Source organism: Cucurbita moschata, unplaced genomic scaffold, assembly GCF_002738365.1.
Source record: "Cucurbita moschata cultivar Rifu unplaced genomic scaffold, Cmos_1.0 Cmo_Scf00017, whole genome shotgun sequence".
Lineage (NCBI taxonomy): Eukaryota > Viridiplantae > Streptophyta > Magnoliopsida > Cucurbitales > Cucurbitaceae > Cucurbita > Cucurbita moschata.
Genome location: NW_019268533.1, coordinates 576,001 through 588,201, shown reverse-complemented (window position 1 = coordinate 588,201; position 12,201 = coordinate 576,001). Strand labels below are relative to the sequence as shown.

Genomic DNA, 12,201 nt, shown 5'->3' with positions numbered 1-12,201 from the left:
GATGAGTATAGAATTCACTATGTGACCTGTTAAGATGCTTTATAAAGAGAACTACTTTAGGTGCTCCGCTCCTCCTAGGGCAAAACACCTTTTTAGTCCATGATCTCTTATACTACGCATTCCATCAGACACATACAGATATTAAAGTCCGTACGTCAAACAAAATGCAAACACAGGTATAGTACTAAAGTATGATACATGCGAGTATATTTAAATGTCTATCGTTCTTGCCAATCCAATGCTATTCTTGTAAAGTTTCACCAATAAGAACCGTAATTTTTAAAAGTTCAGCGTTTCATCACGTATCCAGTTACCAACAATTTTCTGCTAATTAGGGAAGCATATTTGCTGCTTCATTTTGTCCTCTAGCTATTTGTATCCCAATTTATCAATAAATGTAAAGCGTTCTCTAAATGACATAGACAATTTAGAAAAAAATGGTGGGGGAGGGAGAGGGATAAATGGAGGTGAGAAATAGAGAATGTGTCGTTGTCGAGAAATAAATCAATCAAAACTAATCAGAAGTTTAAGAATGATTTCATTGCAACCATCGCGGGTCAAGAGATGAAGTTAAAAAAAGTATGGATTCAAATTTCATCACATCTACCTGTCTAATATTTTAAAAGCATTTTTTTCCACAACTAAATTAGTGTAGCAGTTGTATCATGAAATGAAACAAACTGTACATAAACTGGCCCAATACTAAAAAGGGTTGAGAATTATTTGATTGCAAAATTTTGAAATATGAATAATTAATTTACAAAAATACTCTTAGACTCCTTTATTCTCCCAAAAATAACATTCTTAACTATTATAAATGTTTCAAAATTATCACTAGATTTGCTACCATGTGTGATGGAAATGGAATTTGAAACATACGTGGCAATGATCTAATGAATTTGTACTGCGAAGTGTAACCTTTTTTCTTTTTTTTTTTTTTTTTTTTTGTTGGTCAAATATGCACTATAACCGATCGGCTATTGAGCTAAACTCAAATTTGCATTGGCATGATTCTCTATAACAATTCACAGTAATATTATATAATCTCTATCCCTTCTATTTTTAGACTACACATGTCATGCATAGACATCAATTTCCCACTAACTAGGGGCACAAGAACCTATGCTTCCAAACATGAGCCACTTCTGAGTTTGTTGGAATTAGAGATTTTGACATCTTCAAATTATGTAAACAAAACTAAATTATGTTAACTTTGAATTAGCAAGATTAACGAGATACTATTTGACAGCAATCTTAATGACAGTAAAAGAGAAGGAAACGGACAATTTACAAGCTCGTGAAGGGACAAGGAATAAAAATCCAAATGACTTACCATCAGCAGATGGCTCATGTGCTGCTCCTCCACTTGGTTGACCAACACGTACGGAATAAATTAATGTTGGAATTTTCCAGAGTTTCTGAAAGCAGAATTATATGGCTTCTAAATAGGAACTTCTTCATTAACATGTAAAAGCTAGTTTCAAGAGTAAATTTGGACTTACTATATCAGATGCTTGCTACCCGTTGCCCGTTCCATGCAATTGCCCAATGACAGGAGAGCAATACAAATCCTAGAAGACAATAGCAAACGGGCCTTTTCCGAACCTGCTGTTTCAAATGAAATCAAGTAGTAAAAAAGAACGGAAAAAAGGGCATCAAATTCAAAAGTAGAAGTTGGAAGCAACGGAAGGATTCAAAGTTCCTGGCAAGAAAAAGAATGAGAAATTGGAAGCGCAGTATCAAATTTTGTAAGTAACGTTTTTCTAGAAAAGTGAACGACTTTTCCCTCAAAAGGTATATGTTTAGGCACTAACAAAAAACAAAGAAAGTGGGCGATCCTGACTGTGAAAGATCAAGATCATGAATTTAAGTTACAGTTGGGTATTAAAAGAAGACTTGTTTTCAAGCTAGAAATTACTCTTAAAGCAAAAATTTCAAGACAACGGAACTAAGTTCCAATTTCCACCACAAATTATGCAAAGTACTTTACACAAGCATAGCCCATAAGTTCATTAAAATGTCAGATATGGTCAGAGTAAGACTAAGGACTCAGAGGGATTTTTTAAAAAAAAGTAAAATTTATATTTAAAACAATTATTTCGTTTCAAACTTCAAGGTCTGATTCAGGAGAGTCGGTGACACGGAGGTCTCATCCAAACCTGGGTACAGAGGAGGCGCAACCATAGTTCACGCACGCGCCAAGGAAGATCGTGAAGAACCACTTCCTGATCCTGATACATCGTATTCACGTGGCTCTCCGTTGCAAGACAAATCTACCAGTTTCGATTACTTCATCTTCTTTCGTCTCTCCTTCCAAACGGAGGAAGGAAAAGGGGGAAACTGCGATAAAATCGTCCGGAAAAAAAAGAGCTCAGCAATCAAGAAGGGATGCTACGGTAAACGAAGTGCAGCGATATCAGCGAGAGGGAGTCGAAAGCACGCGACCCGGAAAACCCATCGACTGAAATGGCCGGGACTTCGTTAAATGACTTGCCAGACGTTCTCCTATCGAACATACTGGCGTTGATCTCCGATACCCGGACAAGGAACTCGCTATCTCTTGTCTGCCGGAAATTCTTGTCTTTAGAGAGAGCAACGCGCTTTTCACTCTCGCTGAGGGGGAACGCTCAAGACCTCTATCGGATCCCGACGTGCTTCAGATCTGTAACCCACTTGGACCTCTCGCTTCTCTCGCCGTGGGGACACGCGTTCCTCTGCTCGTTGCCTGATCCCCGTCTCCACGCCCACCGTCTTCGCGGCCTCTTTCCATTAGTCACCTCTCTCACCGTCTATGCGCGATCCCCAACTACCCTTCAGATTCTCGCCTGTCAGTGGCCAGGATTGCGCCATATTAAGCTGGTTCGGTGGCATCAACGGCCTCAATCCGCCCCCGGGGAGGACCTGGCCCCCATATTTGAACATTGTCAATCTCTATCCACACTGGACCTATCGGAATTCTACTACTGGATTGAGGACATTCCTCCGGTTCTCCTAGCCAATCCCCTGACAGCCAGATCAATTTCAAAGCTGAATTTGATGACGACGTCGCTCACTGATGGTTTCAAATCGACGGATATACAAACCATTACCGAAGCTTGCCCCAACCTCAGCCAGCTTCTCATAGCGTGTACGTTTGATCCCAGGTTTTTCGGGTTTGTAGGAGATGAAACTTTGTCTGCTTTAGCTACTAACTGTCCAAGACTCACCCTTCTTCACCTTGCCGATACTTCCACATTAGCGAGTGCCCGAGGAGACCCTTCCGCCGATGGCTTCACGCCCGAAGACGCGAGGATTAGCACAGCTACGCTAATAGAGCTATTCTCAGGGTTGCCATTGCTCGAGGACTTAGTTCTGGATGTTGCCAAGAATGTCAAGGATACTGGGCCGGCGCTAGAGGTTCTTAACACTAGGTGCCGGAGATTAAGGAGTCTTAAGCTTGGGGAGTTCCACGGAATCTGTATGGCGGTCGGCTCACGGCTCGATGGAATTGCCCTTTGTCAAGGGATTGAAGCGCTTTCGATCAAGAACTGTGCGGATTTGACTGATATGGGGTTGATAGAAATTGGCAGGGGGTGTGTGAGGTTATCCAAGTTTGAAGTTGAGGGATGCAAGAAAATTACACTGAAGGGTTTGCGGACAATGGTGAGTTTGCTTAAGAAGACTCTCGTGGATGTAAAAATTTCTTGCTGTGAGAATCTTCATACCAAAGCGTCTTTGCGAGCTCTAGAGCCAATTCAAGATAGGATTACTCGTCTTCATGTTGACTGTGTGTGGGAAGGTGGAGAAGATTGGGAACTTGAAAACCAAGCTGCAAGTGATTGGAATTTCGACCTCGACGAAGTCGATGAAATTACCATGCCAAGCCATAATGCTGACACTAGTTGTTCCACGGATGGTCTCTTTGAGGGCGAAAACTGTGGTGGATATACAAGGAAGAGGAAGAGATCCAAATTCTCCACAGGCACTGATTGTTCCTTGTCCATGCAGTGCAACGGCAGTGATCTGTGGGGCAAGAGATGGGATCGTTTAGAGTACCTGTCTCTTTGGATTGCAGTGGGTGATGTTCTGAGTCCATTACAATCAGTTGGTCTAGATGATTGCCCAGTTCTGCAAGAGATTCAGATCAAAGTCGAGGGAGATTGTAGGGGCCGGCACAAGCCGTTGGATACATTTGGTTTAAGCATTCTTGGGCAATATCCTCAGCTAACTAAGATGAAGTTGGATTGCAGTGACACAATAGGCTATGCGCTAACCTGCCCATCCGGCCAGATGGATCTCACCTTGTGGGAGAGGTTCTTTCTGAATGGAATAGGTAGCCTAGGACTAACTGAGCTTGATTATTGGCCACCACAGGACCGGAGTTTTAATCAGAGGAGCCTATCGCATCCAGCCGCAGGGTTGTTAGCAGAGTTACTCACTCTGAGGAAGCTATTTATACACGGAACAGCTTATGAGCACTTCATGACTTTTCTGCTTAACATTCCTTATCTGCGTGACGTTCAACTGAGATTAGATTACTACCCAGCACCGGAGAATGAAATGACTACAGAGATGAGAGCTGGATCTTGCAGTCGCTTTGAAGCTGCACTTAACAATCGCCTAATCCCAGATTGATATCAACTTGTGGCCGGTGCCTTCTCTAGTTCCTGTTTTAGGAATCACTTTTTTCTCATCACTGCTTACTTTGAGATTAGCTGTATCACTTGTGATTTCCCAATCTTTCATCTGAGGAATCCATTAAACTTAGTGCTAATGTAGATCTGTGGGCAATAAACAAACCCCTTTGCCAAAAGATGTGGACCTTTTAATTCTGCACTAATGAATAAAGATGTGAAATTGTAATAGCCCAAAGTCAATTACTAGATATTGTCCTAGGCTTTTCCTCAAAATTTTAAAATCCGTTCGTTAGGAAGAGATTTCCACCACTCTGATAAGAAATATTTCGTTTCTACCACTCTTATAAGAAATATTTCGTTCTCTTCTCCAATCGATGTGGGGTCTCACAGAGAGATTAAAAAACGAATTGTTGTTTTTGGAACTGAACTAGTTTAATCCAGAAACTTCTACCATATTATCTGTAAAAATATGTCTCATGGGAAGGTAAAACGAGACTATCTAATCATCTTCAGCAATAGACATGGGAAGTCAAAACGAGACTATCTAATTACCTCCAGCAATCTGTGAGGTTGTTCTAGTTCTACAAAATAACAATTAGGAGGATGATCAATCTGTGAGGTTGTTCTAGTTCTACAAAATAAGAATTAGGAGGATGATCATGTAAGGACGAGTTTATAGCTATATGGCAAAAGACGTCAAGCCAGACCGAAGATTCCATGTCCCTGTAAGCCAACAATAATCAAGATTTCATTGTACAACGTGACCTTACCGAACCTTTAGAGGTTGCGTAGTGTCTATCCAGATTCCTTAATTGCCGGCAGACTAACTCGCCTAGACAGAGAATTCGGGTATTATTCAAATGCAAACCTGCTCTCTTTAGTAGCCACTCTTAAGTGTTCCTGCTACGTCGCTGCTCTAGAAAAGAATTCATCTTGAACTGGAAATAGCTCAAGACAATCATTCAATTGTTAGCACATTCTTAGAGACCCAGCACTATAAAAGAGAAAAAAAGCAGAATAATAATGACATGACCAATTATAACATTTTTTATCAGAAAAAACAAAAAGAAAAATAACATAAGACTGCTCCGAGCTCCATACTGCTATAATACTAGAAGTTGAATGATTTTACAGATGTGTGATTAACAAGTCGACTAGCAGTTAATGGTATTTCCTCAAAAAACAGGAGCCACAAATCAAGATAAAAGTCAAGCTCCAACTGAAAAAACACATGCAGCGCAAAATAAAGAGGGGAGGAAAATCTTACTGTTTAGCTAATGATTGAATCAGAAGCACAGGGTGTTGATTTTACGCATTCTAGATCCATTTACAACAATGACTTCATTCAAACCCAGATAAAAATTAACTTCAGAAGGCAAATGAATCGGTCAACCGATTAAAGTAGGAGCCAACGCAAATTTTTAGTTACATCCACAACATTGAAACTATGAGTATAATATATACATATATATATATGTGTGTGTGTGTGTGTATATATATGTGTGTGTATATATATATGTGTGTGTGTGTGTGTGTGTGTGTGAGTGTGTGTGTGTGTGTGTGTGTATGTACACACACACACACACTCCTAGAACTCAGCTCTTGATTGGTTATCCTTCAGAAATTGCAGGAAACCATCAATTGAGCACCTCTACAATAAATATATAGAAGAAAACAGTTATGACTTCCGATAAGGGGAACTCGCAGTGAGAATGAATTATATGACGAGAAGCAACATACATGAGGCACCAAATCAGAAAAACTTACACGAATCGGAGAAGTAAAGATACAAGATAGCAAACGTTGAGTCGCTAGACAGATGACATGCCCCTACATGGATGCGTATCACAAAAATCTTCAATGCTTTGTTGAGATATTCCCGAAGGAAAAAATTGTTCAAGTTTCAACCTCTTTACCAGTTGTTCAAGGTTTCGCGGTTCAGGGTGCGCATGAGTATAGTGGACCAAATGGTAACGACACATAATAAACAGCGACAGTCACCAATATTTCAAACAAAAATATGAATGCCGATAAACTTCAATCACATAAGATTTTGGAAAACTTCTCAAAGTCCAATCTGGCTACCTGGCATCGCCTTAAACTCTCGAATGCTAAAATCCGTAAGCAGTATTAACAAGATGATTAGACTCTTCGAAGTACAAAATTTCAAACTCGTACCTCCAGCCATATTGAAGATTGCGCAAGTGCCGATTCCGAAGTTTGCCGCCACCAACTCAGCATCAACGGATTGATACTTCGGCATCGGAATCGTCTCCTCAATTCAAAATCAACATTAAACCTCGCGCATCCCCAGCCTCGATCGTCGCTCTAGTCGTATCCCTCAGACTTCCGACGATTGAAACGAGGCGAAGTCGCTGATCGACGCCTATGGCAATGCTTTTCACTCACAGAGACCAGAGAGACAGAGAATACAGTTGTTCGCGCTTTTTTTTTCCCTCCGCAATCCAAAAGTAGTGTTACAAATTTAGCACTCCCTTTATCCATTTCATCTCTCAATTTAAAATTCTAGTTTATAAATTTTTTTAATTTATAAAAATACTGAACACAAACCTTAAAAATTTCAAATTTCAAATTTCAATAAATATAAATTTTAAATTTTATCTACTACAACAATTCATTTAAAAAAAATAAAAAATTTCGAGAACTAATTAAACTCAAAATAAAAAATTAAAAAATTAATTATTTGATTTGAAAGTTCCAATAATATATGCACACATATCACTAAATCCAGGGACTAACTTCCTAATTTAATTTATAAATTTCAATTTGATCAGTGTTCTACTGATCCGTCCTAGTTGTTGTCGTTAGCTGATTTTCACTGTACTGTCTTCCTTTTAAACCATGGATAGAACGTATTTATATTAACTTAATTCAAATTTAAGAAACGAACTTGTTCATTCGTATAGGTAGTGAACAATATTCATCGAAAGTTGAAGATATATTTATTTTCGTGTATAAGGAATTAGTGATTTGTTCATGTTTGATCTGCTCACATTATATCAGTAGATAGCAATTGAACTCTTTACTCCAGAACAAACAACGACACTAGCATGACGAAGAGTAATGGTCAGACACGACAATCAGTACCGACAACGTTTACTAGATGAAAAGAGAGAAGGAGGTAATCGTGCCAATAGTCCACCCAAAAAAAAACCATTTTAACTCGTATATCAACCCTTCACTGGGTTAGCTACTGAATAAGGTCATAATCTAACTATTTTTCAAACTTTCATAGACTAGGTTGTCTCTTTCAAACATTTAAAGACTTAATAAATATAAGTTTCAAACATTAATAAAAAATAAAAAATGTGATGCTACATTTCTCGATGATGCTAAAGTCAAACATATATTAATGACAAATTATATGAAAAAAAACAAACAATATATATCATTGTAACGTGAATAACCTTATGTTTTTTTATTAATGATTAATTATTAGTCTCTTTGGTTATATATATAATCTTTTTTATAATAAATATTTTTTTAAAATAAAAATTTTAATAGTTTTGAAATTAATATTAATAAGGTATGGACCCAAAATTATATTTTGTATCTTAAATGTTGGTTATAATATAAGATATTTAATTTAATTATTGTGAAATGAAATTACAGAGGACCTTGACTTTAGAGCTTTTGGTCTTCGTTCAAACTTCACACGAGCACATTCCAAATCCCAACGAGAGCATGTGAGAAGTGACCTCTCAAACGCGTCTCTCTCTCTTTTTAATATTGTACGAATTAATTGTCATCACATGATAGCGAGCAACTTGCTCTACAAAATATCCTCAAAATAATAATAATAAAAAATAATAAAGTATACACTATACCAATATAAAATGATTTAAAAATATATTTTAAAACTAATTAATATTTTATTTAAAAATTAAAAAATAAAATTATTTATATCGTTATTTTTTAATGGTCCATTTTTTAATTCCACGTGGAAAAGAAAGTTTCCCCACACAAAAATTTAAAGCTGGTCTTCTTCCTTCTTTTACGAACAAATTGTCTTCTTCCATTAAACTCTGCCATGGCCGTCTCCTGTAAGTTTCACACTGATCCACATACCAATTTCTCTCTCTATCTGTCCCTTTCTCTTTATTATCGTCTTTTTTTGTTTTAAAAATTAATGCATGGTTTGGTTCAAGATTCGTGGACAAAATCTCTCTCTCTCTCTCTCTCTCTCTCATTTCATTTTTTTTGCAAATCCAGCTTGTATTCTTTCACTGTCTGCAGGGAGTAGATCGAACTGGTTATCAGGTCGGTGCAAACTTAAAAGAGGCTTCAATATCTTCATCTGTAATTACGGTTAGTTTGTTTTGCTATTCTGTAGCTTCTTTAATTCGAAATAGATGAATAGGAGTGCGGGACTTGTTTGTTAACTGCGTTTTATGTTTGATGTTACTGTTATTGTGCAATCTGGATCAAATATCTAATTCAAGTTGTGTATCTGATTCTTGATTCGAAATTTCATTTGTTGGGTGAGTGTTATTTTGATCGTTATGTTATCTGGAAGGTTGATTGAAGGGTGCGTTCAGAATGAACAGAAGGTGTTTGTTGAAATGATTCAGTGAGTTTCATGTCTAATTGGAAGTTGTTTTTTGATGGGTATCGAATTAGTGATGAAAGTGCATCTTGCAAGTTCTAAATCTCTCTCCCTTCAACCTCTGTTTCTGTTTATTTTCATTAGAACATTGAGATTAGACAGAATCTTTACCTCTTTCTTATCGAATTGATTAGTAGATCAGATAAAGATCTTAGCTGGGGTTGTTTTTGAACACTTTAAACACAACCGTGGTCTTCTTCAGGTACAACCACATGATTTCATTGAGGAATTTGATGGAAGAGAAACAGCTGGATTTGAATCAACCTCTTCTTTCTGTGAGGCGTTTTACATCCACAGGAACATCATCCAAGACTAATGAAAAAGCCAGACCTGAACCCGAAATTCCTCGTCCTCCTGTATATAAATCAGAATTGAAATCTGGTCCAGTGAGGAATCCTGGAACTGTTCCTTTTGTATGGGAGCAAACTCCAGGAAAACCCAAGGATGAAAGCACTGTGAAAACTCAGAGTTCCAAACGGCCTCCACTTGTCCCAAAACTCCCACCTGGAAGAGCCCAAAAAATGAATCAAGAAGTTCCTACTTCTATAAATGCTTCATTAGATGAAAATGCGAGAGAAACAGTTGAAGAGCTGACCAGCTGTAAGTCAGGAAATGACGACGAAGAAGAAGATGACGAGGTTTACAGAGATGCAAACGATATATTTTCTCGATCCGAATCGTTCTTCTTGAATTGTAGTATTAGTGGAGTGAGTGGATTGGATGATTCTGAAATTAAACCTTCAGGAGTCTCCTCCATGGATCCACATACTAGGAATTTCATGATGGACCGGTTTCTACCTGCAGCAAAGGCAATGGCATCAGAAACACCTCCACATACTATTAGAAAACAAACTGTCGAGCGACCGAGGGAAATAAAATTGGTGACAAATGGGGATAGGCAGAGTCGGCCGAACCTGCACGTTCAGACACAACATGTAAAAGAAATATTCAGGGAAGAAAGTGATGATGAAGATGATGATTTTGATGAGTCTGAATATGCTTCCACTCGGGGATGTGGTTTTCTTCCTCGGTTTTGCTTAAAAGGTTCACTTGTTCTTTTAAATCCAGTACCTGGAATGAGAATGCAGGCCACTTCGGTGCGCCGAGTTCGTAATAGCTCAACTGGGGTATTGTCTTCTTCTCTAATCATTTTCATTTGCCTTTGACCATGTCAACTTTCTAACTGGAGAATCTGTACTACTCAAAATCCACAGAGTTCCAAGGATGCTGTAAATGAGAGACGATCAAGTCATGGTCAAGGAATAACTCGGCAGAAGCTCGAAGAAAATGCAAGTAATATTCAGGAGATCGATACATTTTCTTTATACAGACATTTGCAGGGCGAGGGCATATCCAAATACCCAAATGAACCTTCCCAGGCTGTTCATGGAAATGTAAATCCTTCTCTTGGTTACACTGTAAAGGCTACCAATTCTGTGACGAATGAATACGACGAACCACGTCGAAGAAGCCTAAATAGCTTTCATGCATTACTGGGTGACGAGTCGGGTTCAGCTAGTCCTGTAGAGAAAACTCTGTACATAGACTCTGTTCATAAAATTACATCTCCTGACTCAAGTTCAAATTCTTTGGATAGGAAGGGGATAAGTTACAGTGGAGATATGATTGATGATGCTTCGATAAAAAGCACCGAAATTAAAGAACTGTGTAAACTGGATTCTGAAACCCAAGATGTCAAGAATTTGAATGCTGTTGGCGAAAAAAGTACTCTGAGACCTGACAGTTTGAAATCTATGGATTCCTGCTTGCTCACTTGCTCGAATAGATCATTGTTTGAGGTAAAAGTAGATTCAAATTTCTCCAGGCTCAAACCAGAACATACTCAGGATGCTGCGAAGTCGACAAGCTCACAATTCGCTAACAACAAGAAGTTTAATCTGGAAAACCAATTTCCCTTGAAGCCGAGCAGCCGAGGCGATGCGAATGGTCTTGCTAAAGATAACACTACATTGGTATCCTCATATGGAATTCACAGTGAGAAGGTTAATTTAGACAGGAAACAACCTGAGAAGTCTGTTTATGGAAGGAATAACGTAATTGTTCCAGAATATGGCAAGAAGCACGAGTCGGATGGCGAAAAGCTTGCTCCTGTTGAGGACTCCCCTGGTCTGAGAACTTCAGAACGTGCTACCAATGGAGAGAAGGATTCAAGAAATCAACTTCTCAAGAGGGTAGGTAATGAAGATGGTTCTCGCGGTGGCTACTCACAGTCGCGGCTGCGTTTTGCTCCGCCTCCGCCAAAATCTCCATCAGAATCTTGGTTGAAACGTACTTTGCCAACTTCTTCAAGAAACACAGTTTTTTTGCAGTCTTCTTTTGCAATGCAGGTTAACCCTGTTTCCACGACCGCGTCTCCAGATCGAAAGACACCGTCTACTGTTAAAAGCTCCGATACAAACCATCTGCATCTGCAGTTTTCAAAGGTAATGGAGAACACTACCTCTAATGCCTCTAATGTTTTAAAACATGTTAGTTAGCTGCCTGAGAGTTGTAAACTATAATGTTCATAATTTTGTATGCATCAGGAACTGCTGTCATCTATACCTGAAGTTTAGGCCTCCAAATGCCATCACTTGAGTATGAAATGCATTACTTTCAACTGGGTTTGATAGGTATCAAGGTTCCAGACTACACCTTCCTTCTCTTGAGTCCTTGTGTTTTTCCTTCTTTGCATGCTTCAGAATCATTGTAGAAAATAACTGTAAATGGGCATTTTCACAGGTAGGCAAAACTGATCGGTTGCATGCTGTAAATGTTACTCATTCCTGTAAAGAAACGATGATGATCCATGATTTATATGGAGAATAAAGGAGCCATTTGTTATTATTATTATTTTTAGTTTATTAGTATTTTTTAAAACAGATTATATATTTTCGAAGCTTTTAAGGTTTTTTTTTTTTTTTTTTTTTTTTTTTTTTTTTTTTTTTTTTTTTTTTT

The 12,201-nt window shown here is 38.3% G+C and overlaps 2 protein-coding genes across 7 annotated transcripts; both read left to right on the top strand.

Annotated features, from left to right (window-relative positions):
* Positions 1–2,014: 2,014 nt before the first annotated feature.
* On the top strand, positions 2,015–4,792 carry LOC111455120 (F-box/LRR-repeat MAX2 homolog A-like). The gene has a single exon (XM_023096664.1). The coding sequence runs from the start codon at positions 2,467–2,469 to the stop codon at positions 4,612–4,614; it is 2,148 nt and encodes a 715-aa protein (XP_022952432.1). The 5' UTR covers positions 2,015–2,466; the 3' UTR covers positions 4,615–4,792.
* Positions 4,793–8,646: 3,854 nt separating this feature from the next.
* On the top strand, positions 8,647–12,090 carry LOC111455232. Of its 6 annotated transcripts, none has more exons than XM_023096817.1 (5): positions 8,647–8,680; positions 8,874–8,945; positions 9,446–10,370; positions 10,458–11,687; positions 11,790–12,090. In XM_023096817.1, exons 3-5 carry the CDS (start codon positions 9,456–9,458, stop codon positions 11,817–11,819), a joined length of 2,175 nt encoding a protein of 724 aa, XP_022952585.1. In that variant the 5' UTR covers positions 8,647–8,680; positions 8,874–8,945; positions 9,446–9,455; the 3' UTR covers positions 11,820–12,090. The 6 variants fall into 6 exon arrangements, with proteins under 6 accessions (XP_022952585.1, XP_022952583.1, XP_022952582.1 ...); XM_023096815.1 differs by having other exon boundaries at positions 8,660–8,680; positions 9,154–10,370; XM_023096814.1 differs by lacking the exon at positions 8,647–8,680 and having other exon boundaries at positions 8,687–8,945.
* The last annotated feature ends 111 nt before the right edge of the window (positions 12,091–12,201 follow it).